Here is a 21,543-nt window from a genome sequence, read left to right as displayed (position 1 = left end):
TTTTGTCTTTTGAACTTAACAAAACATTTGATTATATTGCGTCAAAAATGCTTAGCATTCAAAAGTTCTTTTCATATCAAACCATGGGGAAACTTTACTTTTTAAGTTGATATAACTATATTTAGTATACACTTAGCATATTAACTAAAAAATACTCAGGTTCAATGCTGGAAGGTCCTTAAAATCACTTGCTCATGTCCGTGAATAGTCCCCTTTCATTGCATAACAGATCAAATACTGAATGCTCTGCAATGACAAAATTCACATATGCAAGAACATTATTTCAGCTGATATCCATTGCAATATTTCTGTATCAAATGAACTCCTCTTTGGGAAAATATTTTGACAAACCTATAGTCCAAGAAACATCAACTATTTCCATTGATGATATGAATCAAATGCCTGTCATGTATATTTGTCAAGATGCACAGTTTGGTTATGCAGAAGGTAAGTCTTACGGTTATCCTTCGCTTTGGAAGTTTCTTATTGGAAAATTAGAGAATACAAACAATTTCACCTGGACAGGAAAGCATAGAAATCAATCTTTTGCCAAACTTCAAAAGATTTTATTTAATGTCAACTACAATTCAACAACAGTTCACTCATCAGAAACTAGGAATTATGATTTTCCTTATGTGCAATCTTATAATGACAGTATCTTTATTTCTCCATATGGTTATTGCATGAAGTTAAAAAAGCAAACAATACATATACAAGTGAAGTCAACAGTAAAAACAGATGTCATACTTACAGATCCTGTTTTGGAAAACCAAATAAGGATAACAGGAATGCAGTATGGAACATTTGGAATTGGTCCAACTCCTGATGGCCTTTTTGAGACTAAACACTATGAAATTGCACTCAGTCTACATGACTTGAGTGTTCATGATGGAAAGACCTGTACTGACTATGAAAAGACAGGGTCTAGTTATGGAGAGTGTACTGAAAGCATGTTTAAAGACACTATCTTAGAATGGTATGGATGCCTACCAACTTGGGTCCAGGATAATTCGATCAAACCATGTGGTGCAAACATGTCCAAGCTAGTGTCTGATGAACAAATAATATATGAAGTGCAAAATGAGATGAACAAGCTTGTAACAGGGTTTGAATTGAATATGTTTAAACAATGCATGAAACCCTGTATGACAATGCAACTGAATTACAATCTGAGGAGACATATTCTGAAACGTCTGGATAAGTCAGATATAAGAATTATGTTTGATGAAAAAGTTACAGTGTTCAAAGATGTTTTTGCATATGATGGGTTTAACCTTGTTGTTGATGTAGGAAGTGCTCTAGGGTTGTGGCTAGGGTTATCAGCTCTCAGTATCTTTGACAAAATCTTGGAATTTTACAATCTGAGTAGAAGCAAGTGCTACCATTAAAAAAAAAAAAGACAACCTGCTATAGCAGCAGCGAGAACTGTATTCAAGCTAGAATTTAGTTAATGTAAATGTCAGAAAATTTAAGTGTACTTTTAAACTAAATTGAAATGTTTTTAAAGCTTAACTCAATAGAGACAAAAATATGAACTTAAAAAAGTTTTCTCACAATCTCAAGTTAATAAAAGACATTTTTAAATTAACACGCCTATAGTTGAATGAATGTAAGGAATAGAATCAACTCAGTGAAAAAGGAAGGGTCAAGAGGGCTAAATAAAGAATCTTTGAATATACAGATAATTGACATACAAATTTTTTCCCCAAGTATATTTTCTTGTTCTTTCAATCTTTTTCTCTATTTCTCAATGTTAAGCTCAGTATTTCAAAAGTTGTCTATTTTCAACGTAGAACTAGAACATTTTATTTTATGTATGACAAAATATTTTAGATAAATGTTTAAAATAACTCAAATAAGTATAGGATTTTCAATTTTATGTTTATTTTTTTATTAAATTAATCATAATAAGAACTAATGTGTATAAATTGTATTGTAATTTTTTCTGCACATTTCATTATATATACACTAGCGGCTACGCCCCTAGAAGCCTCTAGGGGCACTGATAGGAGGGGGAAAAGTCGACTTCATCCCATTTTAAATTTTAGTTTCAAAAGAGTTTTAAAAATATTTTTTGGGGGAGGGGGGTAAAGACACCCTCTCCAAAATTAGTTTAAAACCTTCCCAAGACCTATAAGAAGCTTCACTGCAATGGAGAACAAAATCGGTTTAGCGGTTAGCGAGATCCTTCGGGACAGACATATAATGCTTACTACTTTATATAATAGGATATATATATAAATGTTTATGGTATAATTTTTCTCAGTAATATAACTATTTCTAAATTTTTACTTTCAATTTATTATGTAGGTATATGTTTTATTCTTAATTTTTGTATAAATGTTTAACTTTGAAATTGTGTTTTTTTTTTGCATAAATCATTATTAGGGTGGGTCGATATTGTGTATTTGTTTTCTGAGACCAAAGCAGGGATCTGCAAATGATTTGTATGAGTATAGTACACCTCTGGATGATTTAAAATTTATCTTAAGTCTTAAAACCGCTGATGACCAGACATTCAATTGTATAGCTATTTGTAAAAGGGTGTCAAAAATTTATTGAATCAGAACTATGGCTTCATTGAGAAATAGATTCAAGAACTTTTGACCGTTTCAAAAAATCTCGTTCCTAGCCTAAGAAAATCTCAAAAAACCTCTACAAATTGGACAATTCTCAGTAAACCTTAAAAATTGGTGTTTTTTATAGTAATTTCTAAGGCTAGGAACGAGATATTTTGAAACGGACAAAAGATCCTGATTCTACTCCTCAAGGCCTTTCCTGGGAGCACCATGAAGCCATAGTTCTGATTCAATAAATTGACACCCTTTTACAAATAGCTATACAATTGAATGTCTGGTCGTTGAAAAAAGGTTGGTCTGGAAAAGGTCTGAAAGCGAAATATGACTGACTGACTTGTAGCCAAAAATTCATTAAAAACTGGGGAAATGCACAAAAAATATTAGCCCTCTAGCACTAATAGTAACTGAGATAATAAGTGAAGAGCACTTGTATGTCGTCTTTGCATATTTCTTTTATAAAATACATTTTTAAGTGGTCTAGTTCTAAAACTGAATTTTTAAAATTCTTTTTCGGTCAGAAACTTTATTTAAGTTAGTTTTATCTGTTGCACATCCCCTCTTTGACTAATTCCGATAAGAACCCGCCCTAATCATTATGTATAAATGTTTTTTAATATATAAATTTAGTTTTTCTGGTGAACATTCTCTCACAAAGTAACAAAAGTCATAGTGTAGGACTTATTTGTTTCTTATAAGATATACAAATTTATTAGGTATATTTTCAAAATATTTGTTAGCAAAACATTCTTCAAGATATTGAATTAAATTTTTTTATGTTTATAAATATGAAAGATTGCTTATTTTTGTGTAAAAACTGATTTTTTAATAGTTTTCTTTTTCTCCTATTTTTTAAAAACATTCCATATCACAACATTTAGAAAAACTCTACTTTTTTACGTTAAAACTATTATATCCATTAAGAGATTAGATTATATTTTTAAAAATTTGGGTGAGATTCAGATAGTCTATTGATAAAGTCAATCGAGAATGCGTGGATATATTGACTAAATGCCATCGTCTAAATATCATACCAAAGTGACAGGATGTCAGTCGGTCTATGTGTCGGAAAAAGATCTTGCTAAACACTGGACTAATATCATTCACCATAACACAATGGCTTGTTAAAGGTCCAGTAAGGTTTATAACTAATTTATTATAGGTTACCTTCACCCTCCTGAGAGAAATTGTCCCTTAAAAATTACCCCCAACCACCGGCTAAAAAAAATATAATTGTAGGATAAGGGTCGGCCGGCTTAACTTAACCCACCCTCCCCCTCCTCTCAAGAGCCACTAAGGATTCTAGGAGTGTAGCCAGTATTTATAATGTTATAGTAATGAATTCCTGTTTGTAAGCTTCTCTGTGATTCTGTATTTCCAAGTAATAGGTTCTAGTCTCCTTATCCTCTGGTAACTCTTCCTAAAAAAAGGATATTTACATGAAGAACATTTAATGATTTTAAGTAGTAAAAATTGTGTTCCTTAAAAATTAAATATGCTATAGGTATGTCTAGTATGTCTTCTCTAATAAATAGATACAAGAATATCCTATGCACTAATATCCACATTGCACATTGATCAATAAAGCTGTGCAGGTTTTAAGCTATTTTTACCTTAAATAGAAGAAGCTCAGGACTGGTAAGATTAACCAGTAACCTCAGGGTAACATCAAATAACTCCCTAAAAAAAGAATGCATTTAAAATTCTGATAATAAAAAAAATCCTCCCTTAGAAATTTACAAGTAAAAAACAGGCCATGGTAAACCGGTACACTAGAGGCTAGGGGCGAAGCCAGTAGTGCACTAAAAATATCTTACAATATTTGTTAAATATATTACCTATTATTAGCATGATCACGTACAATATGAACCAAATCTGATTTTACAACTCCCAAATTTCCGATAGCACGTCGAACCTAAAATAATAGTTATTTTTCGCAGCACAAATGTTAAGAAAAAACTCCCCACTCCCCTTAAACAAAATAATATATAGCATTCTAATACTCAAATAAGAAATACCAACATTATATTTATTTTCTTATTCCTCCAGCTCAAAAACTTTTGATTTTGAATTTTAGTTTGTTCCAAATTACTGCAGTGTCCAAACTAGTGTGGTGTCCAAACTTTTCAACCAATATTTATTATCTACTGAAGGGGTAATTTCATCTATCAACATAGGGTATTCACATCAATTTATTGACTCATTCTTGCTATTTTATATTTGTTTCTCATTCCTGGGGCTAACAAAACTGGTTTTAACCTTACAATTTTTCTTATTAAAAACCGCGGGAAGTTGTCAATAATAAGATGCGACAAATAACTATATTTCACCTCGTGATTTTCATCATCTCTCCTTAGAAATCTGATCAAATCTTTGATACATTCCACACAATCGGGTTCTATATGGTACTTGTCCTAAAAAAAAAGATTATTATATTGTTAAAAAATTGAGGAACTATTGCAATATTTGGATAAGTTTTGTTCACATTTGATGGTTTATTTGCACACATTATTTTACATTTAACTTCATAAAAACAAGTTTATTATGTTTTTTGTTAAATTATCCATTTATACCCAATACATAAATAAACAAGGATGACAACATCCATAAAAGCAAAGCTCTAAAATAAGACAGTAGGACAAACGAACAAGAACACTAGCAGTAGTTATGAAGTTAATTACAGAATATTTAGTCTAAACAAAATTGTTGCAGAATTGCCTTATTAAAGGATATTGATAAGGGCGTACTAATGTCAAAAGCGTTAATTTTAGAGATGCTACACTTATTGTTTGAGGAATCATACCAAATATCAGATGAATAGGATAATTATATCATACAAATAGTTGTTTAGCAAAAGTAAAGAAAACCATTATGTACGGACTTTCTAAAAACTTTACCGAGTTGCTACTCTTATCTAAATAGTAACATGTCTAAAACAACGATGAAAGCTTTCACATTTAGGAGTTATTATAGGAAAGGTTTGCGAAGTCTTCTTTGCTACAGTTAGTTTTTCAAATAATTTTCGCATTTATTGAAGTTTATATATTTGACTGATCTGAAATATAGGGAGCTAAGTATCTACCCAGGGAGTAAGGGAGGGGACAATGGGCAATTAATTTAATTTAAGAGTATTTGCTGAAAGACCTTAAAATCCAGATTAATCCAGAAAATATGGAGGAAATCGTAAAGGGAGAGTCAATACAATACAGAAAACTATAAAATAAGAAGAAAGTTCCAAGAAAAAAGCATTCATTTGAAAATTATATTACCAGCACATTAGACTGACGTAACCATTCTGTAATTAATATCTAGAAAAATCTCCTTGACACACATAGCCCCATAACCCAAAAATTGGATTCTTAGATTGTTTATTGATACTTGTCTGCAATAATCAAACTAACAAACGAGTTAGCGGCATTTTGTGCGCTAGTACCCAAAGTCAGTCAGAAACTGCTAAATTCTTGCACATTCCCTTTAAACCAGTGCCCAAAGACTGAGACTCCTAAAAATTGAATATTCGATCCATTGTCCCCTCCCTTACTCCCTGGTATCTACCACATCCATTTAGGATTCTTTTTTGTTGTCCAACTTAATGCCTATTTGAAGGACTGAACAGTCAATTGTAGATGTACTTTTCTTTGGTTTAAGTAAATTGCAAAAAACAGTGCTAAGAAATTTAATCAATCATCCAAGATTTCAACCATCCCTTCCAACTTACCCCGTCAAAAGTGCCAAGGCTGGCGACAGTCGCCTGTAATTCCGCAGCCGCCAAATTATTCATTTTATCATCTGAAAGATCAAATTAAAATCATTAACATTTTAGTGGTTTTCTTTTAATAATATATATTTGTTCTTTGTTAAGTAATAATACAATTTATAAATGCCACAAAAGTAATTTTCACATAATTAAAAAGTTATAGATCTAAAACTACTAGAAAGCTTAAAAATAATGAGAATCTTAAAAACATTTAAAAAGGTTTAGATTGCAATAAAATAAGATCTATTGTATAAAGAAAAAGATATAAAATATCTTCTTGATGTCTGGATATCTTGTGTATGTTTAGCTGTCTTCATCTTCAATCTTAGGGGCTAGATAGTACCTAACATGTCCGATCTCTCCAATGTTGTATTCAACTACCAAGGGAACCTAAAAAGAATAAAAATTAGTTCGAGTAATATCAAAGCTTATCTTTCACTTAAATCATTCCGGAGATATTCCACCACATTTTCATGTACACTAAAAAGAAGTTCTCGCTAATAATGATACATCCCATCCTCTCCACAACCTATACCCAATCCCCTCCTAATGAATGAACCAATAAAGGAAGTCCATGTTAGCAACCTAAATTTGCGACATATTTTTCCCTGTCATAATATATCTACGTGTATTCTATATCCATTATTAACGCGTACAATTTAACTCAACAGACCGACGTGCTCATTGCTTTTCAGCGAATACAAGAACGTACCACGGGAGATAATGGAAGACAAACAGAAAGACAGTAGACTTTTGGCACAAGAAACAAGAACAGACAAGCTGAAATACAGAGTATCTATACAACACACCGTGAAATGACAAAAATTTAAACGATCAAGGTGAGACAAACAGACAGATGCTGAAAAAGAATCTTCAACAACGCTACTTCATAGAGTGGCTTCGCTACACGGCAAATGTGTACGTACCTCAGGTGACATAGAGAGACACACTTGGTTGGACAAACAGCTGGCCTTGGTGAACATGTTCAGATACCTAAAAACAAAATCAATATTAGAGAATGAATTTCATAATTAATAAATCTATCTATGATCAATCAGGTTTCTAGTTTCTTTAATCCATTGATCTCGGGTGATAAGACAAAAATGAAAACTGTTCAATTATTGGTGGAAAAATTAAGATACAAAATTAATCCAAACGATATTAAGAAAAGGACCCAAAGTTGATGACGGCTAATAGAATGTCTTTGTGGACCAGTGTTATTTACGCTTTAAAGTCCGAAGTCCACTTCCGCTCTTATTAAAAACAACGCAAGAACTATACCTGCAAGCAAAAGCAAGGGAAACAGGTTCCTGCATCTCAATAGTGACACTCTCTTCCTCCTTGTCCACATTGCTGTTCTGGGCAATTTTAATGTTACCAACACCAATATCGCCTAAATAAAACATTGATATTACTATCCTTACATAAAAGTAAAAAATTGCCTGTCTATATCGAAGGATCTTATTAGCTGCTGAAAAGATCATATGGTTCTCCTTTATAATGTAGCTTTTAAGAGGTCCTGGTAAGTTGTATAACTAAGGTGGGCCCAAGTTAGTTTTCTATATTCTTAACAAGGAAAATGTTCAAAAATTAACGTTTCTAAAAACGGAAGAGTAACAAGAAACAATACTTTATAGCTAAAAGGAGATACAATTCATAGGTCACTAAATTCGAGGGCTAATTTATTTCTTAATATTTTTTTTATTTCGGTAAGACATGCAAACATTACTATGTATATAGAAAGCAGTGCTATGACATGAAATATAACATGACAAAAATCTTACCGGCGGCGCTAAACTTAACACCCTCCTTGGTGACGCTGATCATGAGGCTGTCGCCAAACTGTGACAAGTCGCGGATGACACGCTGGAACTCGGCGCTAGGCATCTTAATGACAGCGGCGTAATCAGTCTCGGGGATACCAAGATGTTCGGCGTCCAAGTTCATCAGTTTCATTTCATAATCAGAAACCTGAATAGATAAGTTTTAATAAATAGATTCAATAGGATAGTGACTTAAGTACCTATCCATACAATTTACAATCACAATTAAACGGTTTCTCCATTTAAAGTTGTTAAATTTGAACAGTAAACCTAGGTTACCCCTTGTGTACATTTAAATGATTGGTCGAAAAATTCGGACATTATTTTTAATTTGTAACTAACATATCAAAATTAATTTTTTTTTATAAATACAGGACCGAAAAAGCCCCTTTACTTTGGGTACCAGTGTAATATACGGTCAAAGGTCTCCTCCCAAGTATAGAACACTTAAAATTTAGCATTAGCGTCCTAAGAACAGAATTACCTTATCCTGGTTTGGTGACTCGAACATGAAGGTGACAGTATCAGCGTTGTCCTGAGCCTTCATGGTGATGATGTCATCATTACCAGCACACTTCAAGATCTTGGACATAGAGGTCAGGTTCATACCCATGGCCAACTGTCTGTCACACCTACAAACAAGGACAGTTGTGTAGATTAAAAGCACGTCTCAATATTTTAATATATGAATTGGTGGAGGAGGTATAGAGAGGAGCTGTTCAATTCCTTAATAAAGCAGGTTATTCGGACGAAGGCAATTAAAAAATTCTTGTTATTCAGGAGCATTCACTGTAAATACATCTTCTAATAATACATGGTCTAATTAAACCAAATTGCAACTAACAATCTTATTTTACCAGCTACAAAAAAAGATTATTTTAGCATAAAAAAGTTTGATTTTAAAATTGACATTTCAAACCTAAGTAATTAGTGAAAAAGAACGTACCTGAATTTATCAAATCCATCGGCTCTAAGGGTGACAGAAACAAGGGATACGTGACTGTTGTCCATAGCTTGCAGCTGGATTCCAGTATCTAAACAGATAAACTTACATTATATACAAAATTCTACAAACTTCTAATAAGAAAGAATAAAAAGAAGACAGTAAAATGGTAACCAAAGCTGTGTGGTACCCAAATGTTACCCATAGTCAAGGTATTTTACTGATAGGAATTAATTTAGCTTAAAGGGTCTGTTGCTTAAAAATTAAAAACATTACAACGTACTTCCATACAAAAAAAATAATGCGAAAAAATGTAACTTATTGGGACCGCCGTTTTAGAGATTTTTGTTACCTGAGCAATCCCAAGTGGCTTCATTGAGCAGCTCCTTAACTGACTCCAACAGTTTCTTGAACAGGTTTCCTTGCACGAGTCTGGCCTCAAACATTTTGGCGGATTTTTTATGTGTAATAAAGTGCCCTGAAACATTAAAATAACATTTAATACTTTTCATCGTAAGTGGATTGAGTCATAGATAAGCGGGCAAGGTTTTAAGTGCATTAAACTGAATCAAAGGTAAAATAATATTTTATTACTCCTTTCAAAACATTTGTAGCTCTAGACTTAAAACCGTCCCCATTAATGTCACATAATAAATAACAGTTTTTGTACTAAAATTTTCAAATGCTTTGTTGATTAAGCTTCTTTAAAAATGGCAATTTAGGTTCAATTTCAATAAGATAAAGATCAGCATGAAAAAAAATCCATTAGAAATATATGAAATAGATTACCAGATTTTTAAAACTAACAATACTGTAAACAATACATAAAAACATTTCAACATACCAAAACTAAATAATCATAACAGTAAAAAATAAATAATTTTCTTTCAGTCTTTTTAAATCATAAAGTTTATTAAAATTTAGAGATCATTGATTCACAAGACTTTTTTTTAGAGTATTGAGGTTTAACAAAAAAATAAATAAGCTCTATTAAAATATTTCTCTTACCAAACACCAGTAAAATAAAATATCAAATTCGCATGACACCGAGTAAAATAAGAATACATAAGAATAGAGGAAGATTTTATCTGAACAAATATTAATAATTGTCTTGAGACAAAAAAAAAACAGTTTCTCGTATTTATTCGAATCCGGTGGATAGGAACCGGTTCTCATCCATACGAAAGACTATGTCTAGCATCATATTATATCCAGTTTTCTAGGTAGTAGGAATATAGAAATGTACAATCATAAAATTAAAACCAATTTTTTTAGCCCGTGCCTTCGGCATCTCGGGGCTAAAAAACTGGTTTTAAATCTTGTAATTGTACATTCTATATCCGCGGAAAGCCGTTTATAATACGATGAAAGAAATAACTATTATCTACTCGAATATGTAGGTTAATATTAAACAAAATAATTTCTTTCAGATAGAATTTTCCATTATTAAATAAGATAAATTAATCTGTGAATAAAATCTTAATACATTTTCAGAAAAGACACAACTTATAAGATTTTCGTGTAGTATATTTGAGGTAAAATACTTTTGTACTTTGGTTAAAATTGAGCAAAATTTCTTTAAAAAAAAAATGTTCTTTAAAAAAACATAATTTAGCATAACCCTGTTGAAATAAAATTAAAGCTAAGCTAAAAATCCATTAAAACTTAAAATATTCCTGGATTTTTAATCACTATTTTCATCGGCTTCAGTTGTCTCGTTATCCCATTTCTCTCTAAAATATTAATAAATAAATTACAAAAAAAACGCAACAACAACAAAGTTTCTCCTAATAACACTTTGTTGATCATAAAGCCAAGTAGATTCTTTAAACTTAAAACAATTTAAGCCCTTAAAATAAGTACTATTGAGAAACTATGCTATTTAAAAAAAAGGTCAAGCAATGAAATGTAATTTACAGTAGGTTTTCAAAGATTTCCTTTCATTGGCCCAATACATAAACAGTACTTTTAAGGATATCCTATAGTGTATTTGTGTTACCTAAACAAATATGTAAATTAAACTTACCTTAAATGAGAGAGATAATGATGTACAGACTTGAATCCCTTGGCTCTGGCCAGATGTATCAATATTCCTGTCGGGGTTTCCAGACAAAATGAGCAGTTGCAAATATTTCTGCACGGCGGGCAAGTCCAGTCGGCATCCTGGGTAATTTATGTTAATACGCTTGGTTGTTAATAAAAAAAAACTTAACAGAGATACTTTTAGACTAAAAATAATTTAATTTAAAGACACTTAAGATGTGTTTCGTTCGATAAAACTTTGTTGCAAATTACGGCGGAACGAATTTTGATTGGTTGGTTCAGAAAGAGGTGTGTTCAATCATTCAAACTACTAATTGTAATCTACAGAAATAGAATTTTTGGTTCCATCATTAGGCAAATACAAATATATCGGCCATTCTCTAATCCTTTAGAATCCCTGCTTATATTAATTAATAAGCAGTCTTTTATTTATATAGGTTAAAAATAAGTATTTGAAGATATGTTTCAAATTCTTACCATTAAAGCTTCACCAACATTTTCACCATATCTATTTTCCAGACAGGTTCCACAGAATTGTCCCCTCACACCAACACAATAACCAGACCTTAACAGAGAATACATTAGCAAACACAAGAAGCTAATTTTTCCATTTTTCCCCATCCTTGGAGGAATGCTAGATGGGGGGGGGGGGGGGGGGGGGGGAGTGGATAAAATATTTAACAAGCAGAAGAAAAAAAGAATTCTTGTGCAAAGTATACAGTGACACCCCTATCCCAAAATCTATTCAATGCAATGAGGATTGCTCTTATGGTCAGCATGACATTTCTATAGATTTAGAAGTTTTTAAAGCTATTCTTAAAACGAAGAGTTTATTGTATGTCCTGCTTCCGAATCGCCCATCAGTTTGTTTAAGTAAATTCTAGTATTCTTTATTACATATGCATAAATAAATTAATATTAACCTGCAAATAGTTTTCTGATCCTTAGTCTTCTGTCGGCATTGATGGCAGCTGGTGCCTAGCACAGAATCATAAACCTTCCTCCCAGCCCAATGTATTTTCTTCAGCATAGCATCTGTTATATCTTCTGGCATTAGGATATCTGTGTTTGGATCTAAAATTGTCTTTCCCTGGCCTCCGGGATTTTTTCTTTGCACAACCCTAAAATTAAATTTTAATTTGAAAACCCCTAAAACAAACAATATATGTACTTGCTTAAAACATATATTTAGTGAGGGGTAGGGAGGATATCATTTAATTCAGTTTTACTGCATGCAAGGTTGTTTAAAAAGTGTTTTTCCTATCAAACCAAATAGGATTCTGATTCAAGACATAATAACAAAAGACTATAAATAAAAATTTCTCCATTAGCTAGTTCACCTGTAGTTATCTTCATCAAAAACATCTTCCCTGATCCTTTTCTGTGCTGGAGGGCGCCACTCATCACTCAACCCCTCCCCATATTCCGGCTTTTCTCCAATACTGCGATTTGACCGCCTGACCTCTCCCGTAAATTCTGTTCTTTGGTAAGTTCTATTTTTCTGCTTAGGCTTGGCTTCGGTAGATGCTTTAAAGTTATTCCATTGAGCTTTCAAAGCGGCAAATAATTCATTTTTATCCTTTATTTTTTTATCGCGCTCCTGTTCATATTCTGACTTAACAGCTTTTTCTGCCGGCAAATCTTCCAAGACCACTTTGTCGGCGTTGCGAATTTTAGGCGCTTTCCGCGCTTTTGCGGGCGGTCTACCGCGCCGTTTTGGCGCAAATTCATCAGCGGCTTCCCAGTCAGAATCGTTTTCGTCGGAACTTGATTCAACACCTTCGTCAGAATTTTCATCATCGTCGAGTGATTTTAGGAAGTCAGTTTTAATGCCTGTATCGTCAATGTTTTCAGTGGATTCATCCAAACTGTCATCATTCGCCTCATCTTCTAAATCAGTGTCTGGGGATTCTGAACGGCTGGCGATACCTGAATCAGGCGAAGCCCGGTCGCTCTTCTGTGGTCTGGGGCTTGAGTAGAAAGAGGTTATTTTCAGCTGGAATCTCTTGTCTTTCTTTGATTTAGATACACGTCCTTTCTTCACGGAATGTGTTAAGTCCTTTTTGGAATTTGCAGATTTCTTATGTGGTAATAAAATAGCCTTCTCATCCCTAAAGAAATTAGTTAATGTTTGAATAGGGTTTAAAAATTACAAATAAAGGTATAATACGCAGTATTTAGCACAGCAAAATAAAAAAAAACAGGGTTATCAAACATGCACTATTGAAAAGAGTATTTCAGTCGATTCGTGTAAAGATAAGTGTTAAATAAAAGGAGTTCCCGGTAAAACACAAAGATAAAAGACAAAATATAAGAAATTACTAAAAAGAAACTAATTAAAAAGGTTTATTTCCAAGAAAGCAGATGCCTTAGTTGTCATGTAAAATATTATTATCAGATATTAAACACAGAAAAAATAGAAAATCCGAATTTATTTCATATCGACAATCCACAGTACATCCTACTACTTTGACAAATAAAGACGGAAATATATTCTACAGACAACTTACAGCTGAAAAACACAATCTTTGTATAGACAAATTTTTTGAGGTTTGACAAAACGGTGATACAAATAACGAGAAGTTATTATAAACAAACTTACTTTGAAAGTTTACCTCTCTTCTTTTTAACCAAAGTATTTTCACATTTCCTAATTTTGACAAAACAATTTCTCAGCTTGAATGAATTGACTCCTTCGAGTTGTACCATACAATCTTTAATACCAGCCAACGACAATGCATCATTCGTGGCTGTAATAGCCGCAACCCGCGGCATCGTCATATAATCTGAATGAATTCTGCAAAAACGAACCTCGAGATAGTTATGATAATAGAAAATCTTAATAATTCATTAAGCAATCCTAAGAAATGCAAGATGGTTTACAAATTTCTCATAGGCATTAAATAAATATAATTATTAAAGTTTTCCCCTGTTCCATGAACATATTTATATCTCTAGGATATGACATGCAATAGGTTACAAAAGGCTAGAATTTATGATTGAAACAACTTATGATTGAAACAACTTATAAAAAAATATAAAAAATTGGACAATTACTTAAGTTTCGCCCTAGATATATAGGTTTATAAAGATTTTACAATTTTTATCGATTTAATTATGAACAAGAACTTAATTCGCTGCATTTAGAATAAATCATCTTTAAAAGGAAATATTTCAAAGTTCAATCTTGAAATATTTAGTCAATAGCAGCTACACCCCTAGAGGCCTCTAGTGGCACTTTAAATTTTATATTGGGAGGGTGGTGGTACGTACCCTCCCCAAAAACAGTTATAAACCTTTCCAGGACCTATGAAAAGCTACCCTGTTGAGGAGAACCTGATCGGTTCAGCGGTTAGAGAGATCCTTCGGTACAAACACACAAACAGACATCATGTAACATGTATAAATACAATTAAACACTAAAGAAAAAACTAAATTAATAGACGTGCAAAATTTCACATGACAATACCACCGGCAAGTCTTTCTTCCAGCAGCCATCCTATCCACAACATTAACAAAACAAACTTTTTAAGTTCACTTTTGAAGAAAATCCGCGAAATGAATAAAGATTTCCCGCGTGTTTTCGGTTGAAGGGCAATTGGCGCCGATTTCTATTGTCAGAGTTGCCAACTTTATTTTAGTATTTAAAAATCTTATTTTTTATCGTATATTTTTATTATTTTGGTTACAAAAAGAACAATAAACTTTATAAAAATTTTATTATAAATATTTTTAAAACAAAAAATTAGAAAGGTTTGCAACTCTGTAATATTGCCGCGTCAAAATCTAATATTATTATTCTCCTTTCCCTTTACGGAATAAGAACTATCCCCTTTTCCAGAAACTACACCCTTCTCCAATTTAAAATTGTTCGCATTATTTTCGTCTGCTTGTGACGCAAAAACTGCATAACAAATATTCCTCCATTATCGTCTTCAAATTTTACTTTTTTTTCTCAAAACTTTTGCGTAATTCTTGATATGATCATTATTTTATTAAGTGAAAAATAAATTATTATTTTATTTTCATTTTCATTATAGTCTTACTCTTTATATCATATTTTATTATTTTTTAAGGGGAAAATAAAGAAAGAGAAGTTTTAGTCAAACTTAGATTAGATAATTGTCTGCTATTTCATAATATATTTGTTTTGGTTTGATGTAACTTCATTTTTACAATAAAAAAAGATTGTTTTGTGACAGTTTTAAAAAATCAGTATAAATTACAAATTTAATAAAACAATTTTTTTTCAGAAAAGAATAAATTTATAGCTAAAATGACATTGAATTATTCCATAACGCTGTTAAATGCTAATAAAACGATGATTTTTAATTTTCAAAAATTACATCTTTCTATTCGAACAATGTCATCAAAGATCTCTGTAACAGAAGAAAGAAAATTAGAAAAACAAAGGAATTAAATTGTTATGACTGTTGTAAAATTGAAGAAAAATACTGAAAATTGATAGTTTGGATATATTTACTTAAAATAGCTTGTATACCTATATATAAGAGCATCAGGCGACATATGTTCCATATTTTTATGTATATTTTACGATAAGATATTGTTAATGGGATCGACCGATAATTTTGACCTTTCTGAAAAGCTAAGCTCTGTTCATAGGCATTTTTTAAATGCTAATTCTAAAGTTGAATACTATTTTGTACAAATTCTTTTCATTAAACAATTATTTAAGAAAGAAGTGATACAAATTAATCTGCATAATACAGAAAAAAGTTGGTAGATCAAATAATTCGAGTTGATCACGCGGGCGAAATGGGAGCTTCTTTTATTTACAAAGGTAAGGAGATTTTTTTACGAGTTATTATAGGCAAAGCTACTCTATAATTGTATTTTTTTCTGTCCGTAACGCAACAACGGGATTTACTAAGCAGCATATTTCTCTATTTCTTATTTTGACAACTGAACACCTACTCTATGACGCATTTTGTCTGTTTATATTTATCATATTGGTCTTACGGTACCTTTGGACAAAATTGCCCATAGCATTCCATTTTTAAAGCAAAGCTTTTATATAATTTGCTTCTCTACGTTTTTATGTAGTCATAAAAGATATTCTTTAGGACAAATGGCAGTTCTTGGCAAAAGTTCAATAGCCCCATTAATACAAGAAATGAAGGAACACGAAGAAAAACATTTGGCTAAATTTGAGGCAAGTTTTCATAAATAAAACAATGATAATCATTTTCAAAAGTAGTCTAGCTGTAAAATTCCAAAAAGTAGAATCAATTAATTTCCTTTATTATTTTAACTCGTTTAGATAAATGTTGAGTTGAATAATTTTTTCTTGTTTTTAACTATTTTAATACTTTTTTCTTCACTGCATTTGTTACTTATTTTTATTATATTTTTTGGTTAACTAACACTTTAATACCAGGGATCTTAAGAATTAAGACAATGGACAATAATTTTATGTACACCTCGAATTGTGATAAGCAAAACTACCACTTCTGAAGATTAAAACTTTATTAACTTTTACTCTTTAAATTTAGGAATTATTAGTTGATTATAATGTAAGACCAACAATATTAATACCACTATGGAAACTAGCTGGTTTCACCCTAGGAGCAGGTGAGATATACTTACGCTAATTACTAGTAAATTTACCTATTAGTCACTTTGCTATCTTGTTGGGGGTATATTGATCCATTTCCTTTCACATTTCAGACAATCAACACTTTGATTGAACAGTATTTCTATGGAAATCCTACTTATGTAGGCATGCAATGATTTTCACCTGAATCACCTGAACAACGGCCATGTGTCTAAATTAGCAGAAGTATGAACCTTTTCTAGCGGTTACTCCATGACTTAAATAAATCTTACCATAAACTATCCATCTATTCCTTCATCTATTCTTTTAGATATCCATCCACCCAATAGGGGGGGGGGGGGGGTGTCTTAATGCAAACATCTCGTAGTCAATGCGCAAATGGTACTTAAATCTGAATTTCGTTATGAAACTTGGCATAAGTAATCCTTAGTTGGTCTATTTTCCATAAATTGAGCAAAGAGTTGGAAAAGTTACGACTGGCGGCTTAGCCTTTTTTGGCTATTTTCAGGGCAAATCCTTCATTTATTAAATAGGTATCAACTTTTTCATACCATTTACCTTTTTTCAATCTCTATAGTACCAGCCGCTACTTGCTAGAACCGGTGTAAGCGGCTGGGAGAGGCTAAGAGTATAATGTGCAGTTTGGGCTAGTGACATTTCTATGGGAAAATAGCCGAAAAACGCCAAAACGGCTAAGCCGTTAGCCGTTACTTTTCCAACGTTTTATTCAATTTAGGTAAAATAGACCTACAAAGGATTACACTACCAAGTTTCATAACGAAAGTGTCATTTGCGCATTGATTACGAGATAGTTGCATTAACCCCCCCACCCCTTTCTTCATCCATCCACATATTAACATTTCTACCTATCTATTAAATCCAAGTATCTATAAACTTAATCATCCATCTGTCCATGTCTAGGGTGTTCATTACTTGGTGAAAAAGGAGCTATGGCCTGTACTGTAGCTGTTGAAGCCTTGGTTACTAAACATTATGATGATCAAGTAAGAAAGTTTCATTAAAACAGGGATAATTATGTCCATTAGTGGAACAATAATAGTATTAAAATGAAAATATCATTAATAGTTATTTTTCGTTTTGTATTATAGACAGCTTTCCACAGATAATAAAGTGAAAAATCATATGATTAAAACCAGTTTTGTTACCCGCGAGGAGCCAGAGTCCCAGGCTAACAAAATTGTCTCTAATAATAATACGATGCTATACATGATTTTTGTATGGCTGAGGATCGGTTCTAATCCAGAATATATTATTAAACCTTACTGGAAATCATATTAGAGTAATTAAATAGAAAAGTTATGGCAAGCATTGTTTTTTTTCATTCATGGGAAAACTAACAAAAAATTGTAAACAAATAATTTATATATTTCATTATTCTTAGGTTGAAGCTATGTTAAACAATAATCCAAAACTAGATCAGGAATAAACATTTTAATATTTAAATAACTTTTAAGTTTTTCATATTATGCCTTAATTTAAATATGCCTGTAAAAGAACAGTGTTAATAAGCTAACAAATCATTAAAATTGAATATGAAATTCAGTAAATGGGTGCTTGCTTACATGTGAAGACCGGAGCACCGAAACCCCCCCCCCCCCGCTTAGTTTTGACAAAAATCAAAAATAAGGGGGGGGTAGTTTTTTAACCCCCCGCTTAGTTTTGACAAAAATCAAAAATAAGGGGGGGGTAGTTTTTAACCCCCCCCTTAATTTTGAAGAAAATCAAAAATAAGGGGGGGGTAGTTTTTTCACTGTACAACACGCCAGAAAGTTGAGTGAGGTAAATCAAGTAAATCCAGTATACCAGAGGGGAAACCTTATTACAGGGATATTCATGTTTTATGGCATAATTTCCTTATTTATTGACTTTGGCCAGTAAAAGGTTTTAATTTTGCGCAAAATTAAAACCTTTTACTGGCCAAAGTCAATAAATAAGGAAATTATGCCCCAAAACATGAATATCCCTGTAATAAGGTTTCCCCTCTGGTATACTGGATTTTCTTGATTTACCTCACTCAACTTTCTGGCGTGTTGTACAGTGAAAAAACTACCCCCCCCCCTTATTTTTGATTTTCTTCAAAATTAAGGGGGGGGTTAAGTCTTTGCCTTGCTGAGCACTTTTCCTCCTTGCCTTTTCCAGACATTAAAAAACTACCCCCCCCCCCCTTATTTTTGATTTTTGTCAAAGCTAAGCGGGGGGGGGGGGGGGTTTCGGTGCTCCAGTCTACCACATGTAAGCAAGTACCGTAGCTTCTTTAACTAAAAGCACAAATATTAGCATTGGTGTGAAAGGTAATAAAATTTTATTTAAAATATTAATGATTATAGGAATTAATACAGATTATCAAACAATTTAGAGATGATGAACAGGGATTAAGATATTTCTAACAAAAAGTTTCATGTGTATAATCAATATTGTGTTTTAACATAAACTAGCGACTGTACCCCTAGTATCTAGAGGCTCTAAATTCGAAAGGATATGGAAAGGAAGAAAATTAGCATAAAAGCGTACCCAGACTTATTTGCAGAAATAAAACAGCCTTAAACAATCTCAGGATCTATAAGAAGCTGCACTGTAAAGGAGAACTACATATATTGGTTCAGCGGTTTGCAAGAACCTTCACTAATTTGTATAATAGAGATGGAATGAATACAATAACATAGAAGTAACATATAGAAGAAACAGGAGGTGTTTCTGTTCGTGTGTACTGATTAACCTTAATTTTTTTATAACAAATGTATCTTAATAAATAGTTTATTATTATATGAGACCTTTCTCTAATTTGTGACAATCCTCTTAATTACCTGAAAATCTCCGCCCCTTTCTCAGCACTTTAATTTGTTTCTAATTTTTAAATTGCTGCCTTTCAATTACTTAAATATCTCCGCCCCTTTCTCACGCATTTTGTTTTAGCAGTTGCAATTTTTTTAGAGTTTTAATAAGCCAACAAAATTTAAATATTATTGTAAGGTAGGCTTTGTTGTTAAACCAACAAGGATGACAACATCCATTAAAGCGTAGTTCTAAAATCAAACGGTAGAACAAACGAACAAGAGAACTATGAGAAAAATACCAATGCTTCAGCAGTTCTATACTAATATACTCTAAAAAAGAATTGTCAGAAATATCCCAGGGATCACAAAGAATAAACCAATTGACGATCAATTGATGTGCACCCCCAATGATGAAAAACAAAATTATCCCTTCGTTAGATTAGAATTATTGGTTGAAAAATCTGTACACTGTAAGTTTAAACAAATCAGTCAAGGTTGAACCAATCAATCAAATAACTTTTTAAAACCATTCCAACAACATTTTTAAAAATATCTTGACAATGGCAGGAACATCATGATATTGGACTAGCACATGGGGCAGAAGAAGCACCGATGTACAGGTAAGGTGGACGGGGTCTAGTCATAGAGTAGCTTTGCTATTTTGTTAAGATGGCTAAGCCATATTGCAAATCATGTCTGTTGGTCTGTCTGTAACCATTTTAATTTTTTTCCTTTTCTTTCTGTCCCTTTTCCATGCTCTGTTTGACTAGACAATTTTTAGGGAAGTTTTACATTTATCCTTTGTGTTTATGACAACAATCTCAATCCCCCTCCCCCCCCCCCTTAAAAAAATTATCCTTTTTTAAAAGAAAAAAATGTGGGGATGGAAAGGAGTACGTAACAACAGAGGGGATATCCTTTATTATATCTTTAACTTGTATTATTTTTAGATTACTGACGGCAATAATTGGAGCAGGATGTAAAGGCGCCATTTTCCTGTCAGAAAGAATTTAACAATATATTGAAATTTTAAGCCAAATAAAATTGCAGGCAATCAATTTATGATATTTTGGAAAGAGAACTTGTGATAAGAATGAATAGTTATTTATCGCAAGGTATTGTAGACAAAGGGACGATTTTTATTTACAAACTATTCTAAAAGTTTTTAGAAATTTTTGTACTCTTTTGAATTTTAATAAAGGAGGTTTAAAATTTGAAAATTAATAATTTTGTAAAAGAAAAATATAGATACGATTTTATTTTGAAAAGAGGCTCAGTCTTTGATGTCATGCAGCAGTCCCTATAAAAATCGTGCAATATAATTTATGTAGCAATCTAATTTTGAAATATTTATATATTTATATTGTTCTATTCTTAAAATTATTATTTGTGCATTGGTGAGAATTTTATTACATTTGTTCTTTTTCAAGATCTTTTTGTAATAAGGGGGGGGGGGGAGTTTTGACACATTTGCGTAAACAGGGAGCATAGGCTTTATCTTTGGACTGAGAGGATAGGTTATTTGGGATAAAATCATATGATGAATTTTCCCAAGTTTTAAGATTTTTTGGATAGGCCTCCAGGTTCCGGAGCTCCAGGCCTCCAGGTCCTCTTTGTACAGGTAAAAATGAAAAAAAAATATTTTTTTGAAGAGTTAGAAGTCAACTTTTGAAACAAAATTTGCATTTTTTTCTTTAAATATGTGAATAACATTCAAAAATATGCATATTTTGTTTCATAGGTTGACTTCTAACTCTTAAAAAAAAATTATTTTTTTAATTTTTACCTGTACAGAGAGGACCTGGAGGCCTGGAGCTCCGGAACCTGGAGGCCTATCCAAAAAACTTGGGAAAATTCATCATATAAGAATGATTTTATCCCTAATAACCTATCCTCTCAGTCCAAAGATAAAGCCTATGCTCCCTGTTTACGCAAATGTGTCAAAACTTCCCCCCCCCCCCCTTAATTTACTGTAATCCATTGTAAACGTGATTGGAAACCATCCTCCCCCCAACCTTTTTTTATGCCTGT

General features: G+C 32.2%; 4 protein-coding genes across 5 annotated transcripts in view; 1 reads left to right on the top strand and 3 right to left on the bottom strand.

Annotated features, from left to right (window-relative positions):
* The window catches only part of timeout (circadian regulator timeout), a 52,254-nt gene extending 45,863 nt beyond the window's left edge, over positions 1-6,391 (bottom strand). For both annotated transcript variants that reach the window (XM_080176188.1, XM_080176189.1), the window contains exons 1-5: positions 6,295-6,391; positions 4,907-4,990; positions 4,415-4,491; positions 4,190-4,256; positions 3,924-3,996 (exon numbers count right to left, since the gene is read on the bottom strand). In XM_080176188.1, coding sequence (XP_080032314.1) covers positions 3,924-3,996; positions 4,190-4,256; positions 4,415-4,491; positions 4,907-4,990; positions 6,295-6,357 — 364 coding nt within the window. In that variant the 5' untranslated portion in view covers positions 6,358-6,391. The remainder of the gene's footprint in view (positions 1-3,923; positions 3,997-4,189; positions 4,257-4,414; positions 4,492-4,906; positions 4,991-6,294) is intronic.
* An 11-nt stretch (positions 6,392-6,402) lies between these two features.
* Positions 6,403-9,611, bottom strand: LOC145331498 (DNA sliding clamp PCNA-like). Its single transcript, XM_080176191.1, has 7 exons — positions 9,452-9,611; positions 9,103-9,190; positions 8,641-8,788; positions 8,118-8,304; positions 7,615-7,726; positions 7,260-7,326; positions 6,403-6,723 (listed from the first exon to the last, which is right to left on the bottom strand). Exons 1-7 carry the CDS (start codon positions 9,609-9,611, stop codon positions 6,637-6,639), a joined length of 849 nt encoding a protein of 282 aa, XP_080032317.1. The 3' UTR covers positions 6,403-6,636.
* Positions 9,578-14,697, bottom strand: LOC145331497 (uncharacterized). Its single transcript, XM_080176190.1, has 6 exons — positions 13,745-14,697; positions 12,483-13,253; positions 12,066-12,263; positions 11,620-11,707; positions 11,126-11,262; positions 9,578-10,832 (listed from the first exon to the last, which is right to left on the bottom strand). Exons 1-6 carry the CDS (start codon positions 13,921-13,923, stop codon positions 10,784-10,786), a joined length of 1,422 nt encoding a protein of 473 aa, XP_080032316.1. The 5' UTR covers positions 13,924-14,697; the 3' UTR covers positions 9,578-10,783.
* A 682-nt stretch (positions 14,698-15,379) lies between these two features.
* LOC145332164 (NADPH-dependent 3-demethoxyubiquinone 3-hydroxylase, mitochondrial-like) lies at positions 15,380-20,570 on the top strand. The gene is made up of 9 exons (XM_080177116.1): positions 15,380-15,555; positions 15,873-15,943; positions 16,227-16,315; positions 16,656-16,734; positions 17,639-17,721; positions 18,120-18,162; positions 19,070-19,108; positions 20,081-20,132; positions 20,463-20,570. Exons 1-9 carry the CDS (start codon positions 15,419-15,421, stop codon positions 20,524-20,526), a joined length of 657 nt encoding a protein of 218 aa, XP_080033242.1. The 5' UTR covers positions 15,380-15,418; the 3' UTR covers positions 20,527-20,570.
* The last annotated feature ends 973 nt before the right edge of the window (positions 20,571-21,543 follow it).

The sequence above is a fragment of the Acartia tonsa genome, chromosome 11 (assembly GCF_053477335.1).
Source record: "Acartia tonsa isolate MP-2025a chromosome 11, ASM5347733v1, whole genome shotgun sequence".
NCBI lineage: Eukaryota > Metazoa > Arthropoda > Copepoda > Calanoida > Acartiidae > Acartia > Acartia tonsa.
Note: the sequence above shows the minus strand (reverse complement) of the source record. Positions and strands in the feature narration are given on the sequence as shown.

Bases quoted from the DNA above. Each gene is read 5' to 3' on its own strand.
- LOC145331497 (XM_080176190.1), bottom strand. From the start codon at position 13,923: ATGACGATGCCGCGGGTTGCGGCTATTACAGCCACGAATGATGCATTG. The intron at 11,708-12,065 runs GTTAATATTAAT...TTCTCTGTTAAG, and splicing joins GATCAGAAAACTATTTGCAG to GTCTGGTTATTGTGTTGGTG. The intron at 10,833-11,125 runs GTAAGTTTAATT...TTAATATTTTAG, and splicing joins CATTATCTCTCTCATTTAAG to AGAGAAATGGGATAACGAGA.
- LOC145332164 (XM_080177116.1), top strand. From the start codon at position 15,419: ATGACATTGAATTATTCCATAACGCTGTTAAATGCTAATAAAACGATG. The intron at 16,735-17,638 runs GTGAGATATACT...GTCCATGTCTAG, and splicing joins TGGTTTCACCCTAGGAGCAG to GGTGTTCATTACTTGGTGAA. The intron at 17,722-18,119 runs GTAAGAAAGTTT...CATTATTCTTAG, and splicing joins CTAAACATTATGATGATCAA to GTTGAAGCTATGTTAAACAA.
- LOC145331498 (XM_080176191.1), bottom strand. From the start codon at position 9,611: ATGAAAAGTATTAAATGTTATTTTAATGTTTCAGGGCACTTTATTACA. The intron at 8,305-8,640 runs GTAATTCTGTTC...TTATCTATTCAG, and splicing joins AGTCACCAAACCAGGATAAG to GTTTCTGATTATGAAATGAA. The intron at 7,327-7,614 runs GTATAGTTCTTG...TTTTGTTTTTAG, and splicing joins TCCCTTGCTTTTGCTTGCAG to GTATCTGAACATGTTCACCA.